Source organism: Entelurus aequoreus, linkage group LG16, assembly GCF_033978785.1.
Source record: "Entelurus aequoreus isolate RoL-2023_Sb linkage group LG16, RoL_Eaeq_v1.1, whole genome shotgun sequence".
In the NCBI taxonomy this organism is placed as follows: domain Eukaryota; kingdom Metazoa; phylum Chordata; class Actinopteri; order Syngnathiformes; family Syngnathidae; genus Entelurus; species Entelurus aequoreus.
This window is the reverse complement of record NC_084746.1, coordinates 30,480,521-30,496,073: the sequence shown is the minus strand read 5'-3', so window position 1 is coordinate 30,496,073 and position 15,553 is coordinate 30,480,521. Positions and strand designations below refer to the sequence as shown.

General features: G+C 44.7%; 1 protein-coding gene across 1 annotated transcript; it reads right to left on the bottom strand.

Moving 5' to 3' along the window:
• Positions 1–230: 230 nt before the first annotated feature.
• Positions 231–14,330, bottom strand: thpo (thrombopoietin). The gene is made up of 5 exons (XM_062022610.1): positions 14,048–14,330; positions 13,840–13,964; positions 11,933–12,019; positions 11,670–11,834; positions 231–2,320 (listed from the first exon to the last, which is right to left on the bottom strand). The coding sequence occupies exons 1-5, from the start codon at positions 14,058–14,060 to the stop codon at positions 2,168–2,170; spliced, it is 543 nt and encodes a 180-aa protein (XP_061878594.1). The 5' UTR covers positions 14,061–14,330; the 3' UTR covers positions 231–2,167.
• Between the last annotated feature and the right edge of the window lie 1,223 nt (positions 14,331–15,553).

Genomic DNA, 15,553 nt, shown 5'->3' with positions numbered 1-15,553 from the left:
GTACCAGCCGCCCTGAAGCTCCTGCAGCAATGCAGTGACAACAACATCAGGGCGGCTCACTGGGCGAATCACAAATGGAGCACGGACCTGGAGCATACCATCTCCTCCAGACTCCGTGACTTCATACCTGACACCGGCTCAATACCAGGCCTCTCACTACCACGAGTGGCCTGGGTGAGGCTTAACCGCCTCCGAACTGGTGTCGGTCGCTTTCGCTCAAACATGTTCCAGTGGGGCTTAGCACCTAACGCGACGTGTGAGTGTGGCGCGGAGGAGCAGACTGCCGACCACGTGATCCTGCGTTGCCCGATTTATCGTGCTCCTAATGGTTTGCGTGGCCTGGCGGACCTGGATGACTGCTCGGTGACCTGGCTCACTTCTGTGTGTCCTGACATATGAACGGGAGGGCCCCCCGGGCCTGGGGTGGTAAAAGGCATAGACCCTCGGCCTCAGGTCCGGGTGCCGGAAAACAGCTGCCCATACGATGAAGAAGAAGACAGACACGCAGATCTCATAACACACAAAGATTGAGATCCCGACACACAAATGAAAACACAGACACGTGAAATGGATTACAGACGCAGAGCTTGAGATACACATTTGCACATCACTTTGCTACAACAATTCTTATATACAACTGGCTCTATAGAAGACTTTTATTAAAAAAACAAAAACAATAATGGAACAGTCGAACAAAAAGTGATTTGCAGGAACAGTTTCAGTTACACCAAAAGTGTTAAGTACCACGCCAATGCTGTGTGCCATGGTGCACTCTACAAACGCGTGGCCTTGCCACAGAATCAATGCGATGACATCTTTGCAGGTGCAGTCAAAAAGAGTTTTCGCTCCACTACCTGTGTATTAAAATGAAACTATATAAAAATACGAAAATACAGGCAGGCTGGGAAGCACAGCGGCCCCTCGTAGAAACTCGCCAAAGGAATGTGCAAAGTATGTGTAAAGTAAGAAAAAACTTATGAGGAAGCAAAAGGTAGAGTCTAAACAATCCAGAAAGGCAACGAGGTCCGTAACACACAGCTCAGCTCATCTTAAACAGTGTTGATTATTAATTCCACACATCTGCACCACCAATGCAAAGCTGCTGCCAATGGCCAAACCAGAAGATGGAAAATACAAAATAAGAGTGTGACAGGAAATAATACACAACAATGAAAAACAAGGCTATAAATCCATGAGTGGTATGTTTCATTTAGAGCATTTAATATGCATACAATACAGTGTTACAATTGTGTCCTGTCATCTATTTTCTGTTAGTATGATACAGTGAAAATAGGCATATTTCACACCTAACCATGATTAATTAAGTTGAAAACTGATAAATCTGATGAAATTGTTATACAACCCCAATATATATATGCAGTATACTGTATAACAAAAATAAGTTATTTACAATGTATAGCAGCTATAACTCAACTTACCTACATTTCTTTACAGCTATATTAACATTGGGCATGAAAAAAATAACATCAACAATCGTTTGCAGTAACATGACTGATACTGCAAGAAGCAGGTTGCTCTGGTGTACTGTATAGTATACTGTATAGTTTTGATGGATGCATTCACAGTGGGCATGGAGCCTAAAGGCTGTACAGAAGCAAATGTATTTGTCCATAGGCTTATTAATCAAGTCAAATTATGTATTTTATCAAAACCCCACATGTCCATTAAATGCGACATCAATCATTGCAAAACTAAACCTAATAAGACTACATTTTTTAAGAATTCTGTTGATTGGGTGAAATGGATTGTTGATTCATCGCATCTTGCAGCAATTGATGCAGAATGGAGTGCACTACTTGTCTGCAACCAGCAGAGGCGCTGTTGCTTTACGGTCTAAAGAAGTAAAGTACTGTAGAAGTTGAGCTCGATCCACACTATCGCAACTCCTTCGGGCAGCATTTTTCCGCCCAACATATTGAAACAGGACAGAACATTCAAAAAGCGATTTTTCAAATCCCATTTAAAACAGCATTGCCCCGCTGCTGGATCAATTGTTACTAATGTGGGATTTGAGGCGAGGATGTCGTTGTGGCTTGTGCAGCCCTTTGAGACACTTGTTGTTAAGGGCACTATAAATAAACTTTGATTGATTGATTGATTGAACATAACTAACATAGAGTGGTGTTTCCTGAAGATGTTCATCTTGTCATTGAGGGGTGCATCTGCTTTCCAGGCTAATCATCAACCGCTCCAGTTTGCCTGTGATCAGGCGGTTGTAGTTCAGCAGGACTGTGTTTAAACTGAGGGTGCTTCCAGGAACACAAGACAAGTCTGCGCTCTCCACTGACCCCTGTTGGTCCTAAGGGAAAACAGAATAGCCATCTTCATGTCATCACAATGCATTTACACCTTTATGAAAAGGGAACGATAAACAGATACCAAGGCTAGGGACACAACGATTGCCCGGTTCTACAAACCCCAAAACCAGTGAAGTTGGCACATTGTGTAAATCGTAAATAAAAACAGAATACATGGATTTGCAAATCCTTTTCAACCTATATTCAATTAAATAGACTGCAAAGACAAGATACTTAACGTTCAAACTTTGTTATTTTTTGCAAATATGCAGCTGAGATAGGCTCCAGCACCCCCCGCGACCCCAAAAGGGACAAGCGGTAGAAAATGGATGGATGCATGGATTAGCTCATATTGAATTTGATGCCTGCAACATGTTTCAAAAAAGCTGGCACAAGTGGCAAAAAAGACAGATAAAGTTGAGGAATGCTCATCTAACACTGATTTGGAAAATCCCACAGGTGAACAGGCTAATTGGGAACAGGTGGGTGCCATGGTTGGGTATAAACGGCGTGGCGAAGTTGGGAGAGTGGCCGTGCCAGCAATCTGAGGGTTGCTGGTTCAATCCCCACCTTCTACCATCCTAGTCACGTCCGTTGTGTCCTTGAGCAAGACACTTCACCCTTGCTCCTGATGGGACTGGTTAGCGCCATGCATGGCAGCTCCCGCCATCAGTGTGTGAATGTGTGAATGTGTGTGCGTGAATGGGTGAATGTGGAAAATAGTGTCAAAGCGCTTTGAGTTCCTTAAAAAAAAAAAAAAGGGTAGAAAAGTGCTAAACAAGTACGACCCATTTACCATTTACCATAAAAGCAGTTTCCATGAAATGCTCGGTCATTCACAAAAAGGACTGGGCGAGGGTCACCACTTTGTGGACAAATGCGTGAGCAAATTGTCGAACAGTTTAAGAACAACATTTCTCAACGAGCTATTGCAAGGAATTTTGGGGTTTCACCATCTAAGGTCTGTAATAGCATCAAAAGGTTAAGAGATTCTGGAGAAATCACTGCACGTAACATTGAATGCCTGTGACCTTGGATCCCTCAGGCGGTACTGCATCAAAAAGCAACATTAGTGTGTAAAGGATATCACCACATGGGCTCAGGAACACTTCAGAAAACCATTGTCAGTAACTACAGTTCATCGCTACATCTGTAAGTGCAAGTTAAAACTCTACAATGCAAAGCGAAAGCCATTTATCAACAACACCCAGAAACGTTAAATATCTTGTCTTTGCAGTCTATTCAATTGAATATAAGTTCAAAAGGATTTGCAAATCATTGTATTCTGTTTTTATTAACAAACTACACAACGTGCCAACTTCACTGGTTTTGGGTTTGTACCAATTAACTGTGATTAAAAGCATCACAGTTCAGTCCTCCTCACTCACTATAAACGGACATTATGCTGGTACGTTATTTTCGGCACAACCAGCATGGAAGGAAAACAAAGTTTTAACACACTTATATGCACCTATCAGGAGACCAGCTAGAATGCTACATTAGCTGAAAAATGGCAGCAGGACTAAGCAGAAAACATTTTCCACCCAAAAAAAAGCTAAAGTCAGCAATGTGGGAACATTTATGGTGCTTTAAAAATGTCTAGGAAGTCATTGAAAACTATATCTAATACTAATATTAATACTTCCATTATGGTGCAGCATTTGCGTGATCACCACCAAACTTTACACCCAAGTCATAATAACCAGTGTTAGGAAAATTACTTAAAACATTACAGTTAGTCGTTACTTTCCCCAAAAAGTAAGTGAATTACTTACGGAATTTAATAGATGTAATCCATTACTTGGGAAAGTAATTAATGCATTACTTAATTTTTTTAAACTTTCACATATATTGTGTATGCAGTTGACATGTTTCATGAGAGAAGAGTGTCTGAGTGTGTGCTTTTAAAAGGCGGGGCCTGTCGCCAAGACAATCGTGACATCAGCAAGGGCTCGCTTATTGGCTGTTTTAGCTCAGCATTGTTAGTCCGCGGACTGGAAGGAGATTGTTAAAGGCAGCGCCTGTGGATTGTTTTCACTGATAGTTAATGTAGCGATTGAACGTGCGTCACTCACTACGTTTCCATGCACTAAATTAGTCTCATTTCTCAAATACTTCGTTTTTTTATATTTTCACATGTACGTGTAAAGTTCAAGTGTCCATGCACTTTCTCTAATGCAACTATTGCTCATACCAGTGGCGTGCCGTCACTAGAGGCAGGGGAGGCACGGCCTCACCTGCCATCATGGAAAGAAAAAAAAAGTAAAAAGAAAAAAAAAAAAATTAAATTGTTATATGTATCCAGTGATTATACTAAAGTTATTTTTCCATTTAACTTCACCAGTTTTAGATTATTTTTATTTTTATTTTCACATTTTCCGTTCAAATACTGAGAAGAGACTGTGCGGTGATCAGCAGCCAGTTGAGGCATGTCACTGCGTTGTGCCTCAACATGGATTGTGCGCAATGACTCGGCTAACTGCTAGCCTGCTGTGCAGTGAGACCGTGTTGCTATATGAATTATATTATACATTTCCATAGTTTAGTTAGCTGAGGTATATAATGTACAGTGTATTTTGTCAACAACTGTATGTGTGTAACGTATTTTTAGTGCTGAGCATTCATAAAACTCTGCTGCGAAGACACTCTGTGTGAGGCTCGTCTCATAACCCCGCCTCCTGGTGCCAAGCACCTCCGCCGCAGAATGCACCGCCCGACGGGAGCGCCGCGGCCACACCAACCAAATCCCACACCCAAACCCTCCACGTGCAAGACCGAATCCACCCAAAAAAAGTCACTTAACAAGAAGCCAAAAAGTGCAAAAACAACAATGCTCGCGCTGCAGGAGCCGCGAACGACCGCAGGGACACAACATTAGGTACACCTGCACTGCAGGTTCATATGTTTGTAAATCTGACTGTGATGATGCAGTCGTGCCTCACCAGACATTAACCTCACCGCACGCCACTGGCTCATACGCCATGTGCCTCCTGTACACTGGGTCAGAAGTATTGGAGTATTGGTGATTTTTCTGCTAGCCCGGTATGGCTGAAGCGCAACACATCCAGCTTCCTGCTAAATTGCAACTTGTGAATGCATACTCACTTTGGAATTACAACTGAGTATCCAATCACAGTTTCGTTAACATCAGGCTACTTAGATAGGCAACTGTCGACAACTTGTGATCTGATTCTATCGCAACAGTTTATCAACTGTATGTGTTCTCAAATTCATCTGCTAACGGTCCTGGTGAGTATCTAATCACAGAAAATGTCATGTTCAACGTATGGCCAGCTAGAAGGCCTAACTGACAACAATTCGTGATCTGATTGGCTATCGCAAGTATCTATCAACTGTATGTGCCCGTTTTCTTACAGTGGACGGACACCCACATTGTTGATTCTGAAGGCCCCAGGCAGATTTCGTACAGCATGGCAAAATAAGCTAGCTGAATTCTGATTGGATAAAAACTCTGACCTAAAAGCAACAGCTCTGGAAGGAGCATAATATGACATGAAGAGAATATGAATACTTTTAGATATTTAGGGAAAGTAAATTAAATACTTTTATCTTTAATTATGATCATGATTTCTGGTTATGTTAGGCTAGCAGAGGAGGCTGTTATATGGTGCGGTGCATTATAAAGATGACAAGAGTCCTGTTGTGTCTCAGTACCGTGTATTCAGGCTGCATGCAGGAAGTACAACGGAGGTAAACACAAGTGACGCAGGGATATGTTATAGGTGAGGTCACCGTGGCTGCCACAGGGTGGCGCAGTATGTCAATACAATCACCCTGTAACATCTCCCTTCCTTTAGTAAAGTATCCACACTGGAACAATGCTGCCTGTAAATCAACTGTAGACCCTCAACATACTAGTAACACCAGATTCAACCTCAGATAGCAATACCTGGTTCAACATCCAATATCAGATATCAAATATATAGCAATAGAACGTAACACTACATAGTAGCAGGATAAGAACACACCTGTCATCAAATCACCATCAATCAGAACATCACTTTTTTTTTGGATTGTTACAACACTCACTTCCTTTTTTTTTATTTTTTATTTTTATTTTCCAACAAAATTCACAGCCCATGTGTGTTTGAAAGTGCAAACAGTCCATGCATGTTTTATTCGAGTGTATGTCAGTGTGTGTGTGTGTGTATGTGTGTGTATGTGTGTATGTGTGTGTGTGTGTGTGTGTGTGTGTGTGTTTGCGTGTGTGCGCGGCACAGTCCATGTGTGACCTAGAGGTCAAGTCTGTCAGGAGGCTTAATCAGCCTCCCACTCCGGGAGAAAGTCCGGCCCTGTAGCACACGGCGCGGTGTGTCTCTGGCCTGCGGAGAAGACGGCGGTGACCTTGGGGCTGGTGAAGACCTTGGAGACCCCCCAGCACCGCCAACACTGTCTCTGTTGCCACCTCCACTCGCAGGCTGGGGTCAATTCTGGTCGAGCCAGCGGTTGGGCAGGGGTTGCCTCGGCCGGTCGAAGATCAATTCTGTTGCGTCGATATGTGGTCCCCTCTACGTCGACCAGATAGGACCGGAGTCCCAACTGCTGCAGGCACACCCCTCTCCTCCATCTGCCCGTCCTGTCTCCCGGGAGCGGCTTCATTCTGACGGGCTGGCCGACGTTCAGCTCCGGCAGATCCCTCGCCGATTTGTCATACACTAACTTCGCCGCCTGATGCTTCCCCCTCAGCTTGTCGGAAACCCCTGTGATGACCTGAGGTGCAAGGAGCTGGTCGGCCACCGGAAGAAGTGTTTTTAGCTTTCGTGACATGAGTCGCTGTGCTGGGCTGCAATTTATGCCCTCAGTGGGTGTTTCGCCAATGCAGAAATGCCTTCCAGGGGTCCTCTTTGGCACGGTCCGCCTTTTTGCACAAGCCTTTCACAATCTTTACTGCTGACTCTGCTTTGCCGTTAGCTTTTGGGTGCCGCGGTGAGGACATGACATGTTCGAAGCCCCACTCCCTTGCAAATGCCCGGAATTCACTACACGCAAACTGGCTTCCCCCATCTGAAATGGCTCTGTCCGGGACGCCATAACGTGCAAACTGTGCCTTGATTCGTCGGATTGTGGTGTCGGCCGACAAGTCAGGGAGCAGGTCGATCTCCCAGAAGTCAGAGTAGTGGTCCACCACGAGCAAGAAGTTCTGTGCTGCGTAGCTGTACAAGTCCATGCTTACCAGCTGCCATGGACGTGTAGGGAGCGGGTGTGACATCATGGTCTCTTTTTGTTGTTCGTGCGCATACTCGTTACACACAGAGCACTGCTGTACATAGTCTTTGACTTCCCCTTGCATGCCGGGCCAGTACAATGTATCGCGGGCATGTCTGTAGCATGCTTCACCACCCACATGATTGTAGTGGATCCTCGTCAGCATTTCCGGACGTATGGCTTTTGGAATGATGACGCGCTGGCTCCTGAAAAGCACGCCATCCTGTGCGCTTATTTCATCTCTGATGGCCCAGTAGTCCCTGATGAGTACGGGGGCCTCCTCTTTGTGTTCTGGCCATCCCTGCAGTACGACTGCCTTGAGCGTTTGGAGACACACATCCTCCTCTGTGTGTGCTCGAATCTGTGCCAAGCGTTGGCTACTGACATTGAGGTAGTCTGCCTGCTGAATGGCCGCTGCGTCACACTGCTCCTGTTGCATGCTGCAGACCATTTCTCGTCGGTACAGTGTGTCTGTTTTCCGTGGCGGGGTGGTGGCTCTACTAAGCGTGTCACTTATGTACATTTCAGGGCCTGGCTTGTACACCACCGTAAGGCAGTAATTCTGAAGTGTCAGGAGCATGCTCTGTAGGCGCTTGGGCGCGCTGAGGAGGGGCTTACTGAAGATGGACACTAAAGGGCGGTGGTCGGTCTCTGCTGTCACATCACCCCGTCCATATAGGTAGTAGTGGAAGCGTTGACAGGCGAACACGATGCTCAGGCACTCCTTTTCTATCTGTGCGTAGTTTTGTTCCGTCTGGGTCAGGGCGCGGGAGGAAAAAGTGACAGGCTGCCCTTCCTGTAGCAGACAGCAGCCCAGGCCTGTCTGACTGGAGTCGCTCTGTATGGTGACTGGCTTGATGGCGTCATAATAACGTAGGACCGGTACTGTTGTGACCAGTGTCTTCATTTCCTTCATGGCAGCATCATGTTTTGGCAGCCAGTGCCACGTCACGTCTTTGTCTAGCAGCCTCCTCAATGGTTCACATACCTCTGACAGGCGGGGCATAAATCTGGAAAGATAGTTCACAAAGCCAACACACCGCTGGACCCCTTTAGCGTCTGTGGGGTTCGGCATGTCCAGAACCGCCCTGACCTTGTCAGGGTCAGCCTTGAGGCCCTCGGCAGACAGTATGTGGCCGTGGAAACGGACCTCCTTCACTCGGAACTGCAACTTTTTCAGGCTCAGCCTGAGCTTAACTTCTCTAATCTGTCCATTAGGGAAATTAGGTTTGTGTCGTGGTCGCGGTTGGCCTCATCGTCCGTATCCCCGCAGCCAACTATGAGGATATCATCGGCTATGGGCTCAATCCCAGTTAATCCAGCTAGGAGCTCATGTTGCTTTCTCTGGTACAGTTCCGGAGCCACTGACACACCAAAAGGGAGCTTCAGCCACCGTTTTCTGCCCCATGGTGTCCAGAACGTTGTCATCAGGCTACTCTCCTCATCCAGTCGGCACTGCAGGAATGCATCACGCGCATCCACCAGCGTGAATATACGCGCCTTTGGCAGCTTGTACAACACGTCATCTAAAGTGGGCATGAGGTAGTGGGACCGTTTCAGGGCTCGGTTGAGTGGCTTTGGGTCAATGCATAGTCTCAATTTATCCGTTTTTTTCACTATGACCAGATTGCTGATCCAGTCTGTGGGCTGTGTGACTGTGGTTAAATGTCCATCCTTTTCGTATTGATCGAGCTGTGCTTTAACAGCTGCCTTGAGGGCCACTGGAACATTCCTGGGGGCACACTGCACAGGCGCCACACTGCTGTCCAGCTCAAAGTGAACATCACCAGGCAGGGACTCAACTGGGCTGGTGAACACGTCGTGGTATGTGTTGATGAGACGCTCTTTGGTCAGGTCTCCCATCCTGCAGTGTTCCACTTTATTTAGCTCCTCAGGAATGGTGAATCGTATCAGACCCAGTCTCTCACATGTCTCCCCTGAAAGCAAGGGCCTCTGGCCTGTACGCACAACCTCAAAGTCCAGCTTGTGTGTTCTGCCCCTAATGACACACTGTGTGCTGTACAACCCCAGCGAGTTCATCCACTCACTGCTGTACAGCTTCAATCTGGTGAGACTCTTCTGAAGAGGCGTTCTGGGCACCAGTCTCATCGTGTCCTTCATGCTAATCACATTGCAGGTGGCTCCAGAGTCGAGCTGGCACCTCTGGACCCCCTGTTGCAGTGGCAGATTGACAAACCACTTCTTCCCTTGCGTGTTCACAGCTCCCACGCTCTCTGCTGTGTACACATCTCTCTCATCTCCATCAATGTCCTCCTGTTCCCCTGTCGACGGGTGATCCACAGTGTTCAACTGGCGTGCGTGCTGACCCCTCTTCATGCATACTTTGGCAAAATGGTTGGCAGTGCCACAAGAGCGGCAGGATTTACCAAATGCAGGGCACTGGTCTCGCCCACGTTTGTGCCTTGTGCCACAGTACTTGCATTCCACTGTGTCTCTCATGCCCTGGAGCTGTGGACTGATGTTGGTGGGCTCAGATGGCCTACCGGCAGACCTGCGTCCATATCTTTGTCCCCCCTGCGTGGCATTGATGCTCTCTCCAGGCCCAGAGTTGCCCAGTGACATAGTCTTTAATTTATTGTCCATGACCTCGGCTGCACGGCAGATCATGATTGCCTGATCCAATTTGAGATCATTTTCTCTTAGCAAACGACGTCTGGCGCCCTCATCAGCAATGCCAAGGACCAGCTTGTCCTTTATGAGTTCATCTTTTGTAGCTCCGTATTCACAAGAGGCAGCCTTTTCTCTCAGCCTTGTAACAAAAGCATCTATGAGTTCTCCTTCCTCTTGCTTTAAGTTTCCAAAAACGTACCTCTCGAATGTGACGTTCTTCGCGGGGGTAAAGTATCCCTCCAGTGCCTCCAGAATAGCACCGGCATCTTTCTGTTGGTCGGCAGTGAGTCCCAGGTTGTATTTGTAAACATGGAGGCAGTCGTTCCCCATTAGCCGTCTCAGCGCCGCTGCTTGGACGGGCTTCTCCTTCTCGTTGAGTCCGGTCGCCAGCAGATAATCCTCAAACTCTGCTCGGAAGTTTTTCCAGTTGTCGTGAGTGTCCCCAGCCATCTTCATGGGCTCCGGAGGCGGGATGTTGGAAGCCATTATACCAACGCGGTGCTAAAGCTAACAGGCTAACTGAAACTGCTAAAACTCACCAAAACAAATAAACGCACACTGTCTCAGCAACGGACAGAATGTGGGGCATAATCGGGTCCTGCTCGGACTTCCATGTTATATGGTGCGGTGCATTATAAAGATGACAAGAGTCCTGTTGTATCTCAGTACCGTGTATTCAGGCTGCATGCAGGAAGTACAACGGAGGTAAACACACGTAACGCAGGGATATGTTATAGGTGAGGTCACCGTGGCTGCCACAGGGTGGCGCAGTATGTCAATACAATCACCCTGTAACAGAGGCCTTGTTGGCCCTGACGGCCCACCACTGATTATTCCGGTATTATTTATTTACTGTTCTTTTTGACAGTAATAACACATCAAAATGTCTAAGGAATGTCTATGTGATTTTATAATTTTTGTGTGAAATTAATCAATGCATACTCATCATGATAATTGTGAAACCGTGATTTGTACTCGGAGTATATAATCGTACGGTAAAAATCTATAGAGGTTGTAACCCCAATCAAGACTGCACACTACAGTGCAGAGTAGTACAGTACATCGCTTTTAAGAGGTCTAATGTGGAAAATATGCGCTCCTATCTTCGCCTTGTCCTGAGGAAGGAAGCATTGTGGGGGGATTGGGGGGTGAACACACAACATTCCCATCATCACACTCAGAACACTAATCATTCAGATAGCCTGGATTTTACGAGAAACGCGGATATCCCAACACCTTATGACGCTGATATTGTCAGAGGAAAACACATTAACAGGTCTTCCCTCACTCACTGTTTTCTCTAATTCAACACGCTGATTAATTGTTTGTTGACATGTGTTCTTTGTGAGTTTAAAGTACAGTAGAGCATTAGGATTACCTTAGCGAATCAATATTTTTTATACTTTTGAAAAATTAATAGAGTTTAGGTCTGTACAATCTCAAACTTGCTGTTTGTGCCCCCCATTGTTTGATGTCTCATTGACAGCCTCTTACACTCAGTTGAAGATGTGTGAGGATGAGGAGGTAACTGTTGATGTTGTGCTCCAACCTCTGCAAAAGCACCAAGCCGCATTCAGCCTGGCCGAGGGGCCTCGCCAGTGTCACAGTCTCCACAAGAAGCCTCAAGGATGCAGCGATGTCTTCTCTCCTCTCCTGGTGCTGCGGTACAGGAGATATAAAACAATATTCAATTTGGTTGCTGGAAGGATTATTGATTTCAAATGAAACATTTTGGACTTGTGGGTGCACTAACATACTGATTTTCTTTCCCAAGATGCTACGTGGAGCTCGGTGCAGGGGAGATGAACTGGCGTGGACAGTGGGGTAGAACTGTTGCAGTTATTCTGTCGGGATGGAGTTTTAATGGTATGAATACGGTAGAAAGTGCGAAATAAACATGTCAATGATTGTAGAATAACAAAGTGATTACGAGCAGGATACATGAGAAGGAATTTATTAAAATAAATAAAAAGCTGACTGCTCAAAAGAAAACTACAAAACCCAAAACCCGTGAAGTTTGCACGTTCTGTAATTCGTAAATAAAAACAGAATACAATGATTTGCAAATTATTTTCAACTCATATTTAATTGAATATACTGCAAAGACAAGATACTTGATGTTCAAACTGAGAAACTAAATTTTTTTGGCAAATAATCAATAACTTAGAATTTAACGTTGCAAAAAAGTTGGCACAGGGGCATTTTTACCACTGTGTTTCATATGTTGCTCCAATTCTTGTATGTACCTTCCAGCATTAATAGTGCCTTCACATATGTGAAGTTACCCATGCCTTAGGCACTATTACACCCCAATACCATCACAGATGCTAGCTTTTGAACTTTGCGCCTATAACAGTCCGGATGGTTCTTTTCCTCCTTGGTCCGGAGGACACAAGGTCCAAAGTTTTCAAAAACAAGTTCAAATGTGGACTCATAAGACCACAGAACACTTTTCCACTTTGCATCAGTCCATCTTAGATGAGCTAGGGCCTGGCGTTTCTGGGTGTTGTTGATAAATGGCTTTCGCTTTGCATAACTTGCACTTACAGATGTAGCGACGAACTGTAGTTATTGACAGTTTTTTTTTTAAGTGTGCCTGAGTTTTGATTGATTGTGACTTTTATTAGTAGATTGCACAGAACAGTACATATTCCGTACAATTGACCACAAAATGGTAACACCCGAATAAGTTTTTCAACTTGTTTAAGTCGGGGTCCACGTTAATCAATTCATGGTAAAGCATGGTAAATTCATGGTGAGCCCATGTGGTGGTATCTTTTACGCACTGATGTCGGTTTTTGATACAGTACAGCTGAGGGATCAAAGGTCACGGGCATTCAATGTTGTTTTTCGGCCTTGCAGTGATTTCTCCAGATTCTCTGAATCTTTTGATGATATTACGGACCGTAGATGGTGAAATCCCTAAAAATTTCTTGCAATATCTCATTGAGAAATGTTGTTCTTAAACTGTTGGACAATTTGCTCACGCATTTGTTCACAAAGTGGTGACCCTCGCCCCATCCTTGTTTGTGAATGACTGAGCATTTAATGGTAGCTGCTTTTATACACAATCATGGCACCCACCTGTTCCCAATTAGCCTGTTCACCTGTTGGATGCTCCAAATAAGTGTTTGATGAGCATTCCTCAACTTTCTCAGTCTTTTTTGCCACTTGTGCCAGCTTTTTTGAAACATGTTGCAGGCATCAAATTCCAAATGAGCTAATATTGGCAAAAAATAACAAAGTTTACCAGTTGGAACGTTAAGTATCTTGTCTATGCAGTCTATTCAATTGAATATAAGTTAAAAAGGATTTGCAAATCATTGCATTCTGTTTTTGCCAACTTCACTGATTTTGAGTTTTTTACAATTCTAAAAAATATTTAGCTTGGAAGGAAACTTTCATGATGCTTTGTTTTTCATACTTTATATATTAGTCGACTAAATTTACTGTCATTTTAGTTGACTGTTGTGAAGTTCCGTCATTTCGATTACTAAAGCTTGACTATAACTAAAATACCTTTTTGTCAAAAGACTGACTATAACTAAATTAAAAACTTTCGTCAAAATGAACACTGAGAGTGTTAACATGTTTCATCACAGCGAGTCCTCGAAAATACGTTGTGCTTACTCGGGGTGCAACAATACGCCAGCTAAATCCTCACCATTGCAGCTTGCATCTCTGCCACAATATTCATTGCCCTTCTGGCCGATCTGCTGCACACAAAGTCAATGGGCTTGGTCTCCGCATCCCGCACTTCAGAGACTAACATACATAGCAGCAGGAGCCCTGGATGAACACATGAATACATTGAAGTCGAGTCACTGCAAGCCTCATGGCACATTTAGCCCACAAAGTAACAAACTACTCACTGCTTAAAGCCATGCCCTGCTTTGCCACGCTCGATAAGTCCACATTTGTTCCATTAAAGAGGCAAGCCAGGTGAAAAATGCCCCGTGTCCGTGGTGAGATCTTCCACAGAGGAGCTGTGTTTCCTTTTTGTCTTCTCCCCTCTTGATTTCCAGCCTTGTTATTCAGCAGGGGGACGAGCTATCTAGCCAGAGAGCAGGCTGCGCTCCAACTTTCCGGCATAGCGAAAACATTATAGACCAAAAATGGCATGTCATTGATACGGTGCTTAGTTTTTGCCACCCACTGACTGTGGACATTCGTGGCACTGGTTCCGTCGCCTACGGAAAGGTTAATGATTTATGATTGTGAAAGACTCCATTTGCACAGCAGACATCAAATTGTCACTCCTGGAGGCCGTTTACCTTTTGTCAAAGTGGCCACAAGAGGTAGCAGTTCAGGTTCATATATGTAGTAGCACATTGGCAAAATTTAGGAATACAGTCTGTGACCAAAAAGTCTCAGGTTCAATTTCCTTAGTCCGGGGGTCGGCAATGTTAGCGCCCTCGTGGTTCCCTGGAGCTTTTTCAAAAATGTATGAAAATGGAAAAAGATGAGGAAAATAATATATATGTTATCTGTAGGAGGACAAACATGACACACTGATGACAATATTTGGCGTGTGCCATTTTGTCCTGATTTTGGAAGTCCTTGAATGCACCGTAGTTTGTTTACATGTACAACTTTCCTTTATGCTGTCACAGAAAGACATGTTTTATGTCACGCCTTCTTTGTCTCTATTTGTCCAACAAAGGTTTTATGCTGTGTGTGAATCCACACAGGTGAGCTTTGTTGATGTTATTGACGTGTAGAGTGCTAATCGGACATATTTGGTCACTGCATAACTGCAAGCTAATCGATGCTAACATCAATCAATCAATCAATGTTTATTTATATAGCCCTACATCACAAGGGTCTCAAAGGGCTGCACAAGCCACAACGACATCCGCGGTACAGAGCCCACATAAGGGCAAGGAAAAACTCACCCCAGTGGTAAACATGCTATTTATGCTAGCTGTATGTACATAATGCATCATTATGCCTAGTATTTTAGGTATATTTGAGGTCATTTTATTTGTAGTTTCCGTTTCCTTCAACTTGAATGCACAGATCTTTACCTTTGGCCATTCTATGCCAGTAATGTCCAGGAGTTATCACACCCTCTGAAAAGCCTCCGTTTTAGTAATGTTTTCCAATGTTGTAAAATGTGTAGAATAAATATTACATTTCAACATTTCTGTCAACGAAGATTTGCATCAGCCTGCGACACATAGTAATTTTAACAGTAGTCTAATAAAGCTAATATAGACACATCACGTGTTGTCTTCATTATAACACTTATATAAGGCTTTAAATATTTTGCGCCTCCAGACAGATTTTTTAAATTTATTTTTGGTCCAATATGGCTCTTTCAACATTTTGGGTTGCCGACCCTTGCCTTAGTCGAGTGTTCATAGCTGCACACAGAT

Coding starts and splice junctions, on each gene's coding strand:
- thpo (XM_062022610.1), bottom strand. Junction 11,835..11,932: donor CATCTTGGGAAAGAAAATCA/GTATGTTAGTGC, acceptor CCTGTACCGCAG/CACCAGGAGAGGAGAGAAGA. Junction 2,321..11,669: donor TCACACATCTTCAACTGAGT/GTAAGAGGCTGT, acceptor GTTTTCCCTTAG/GACCAACAGGGGTCAGTGGA.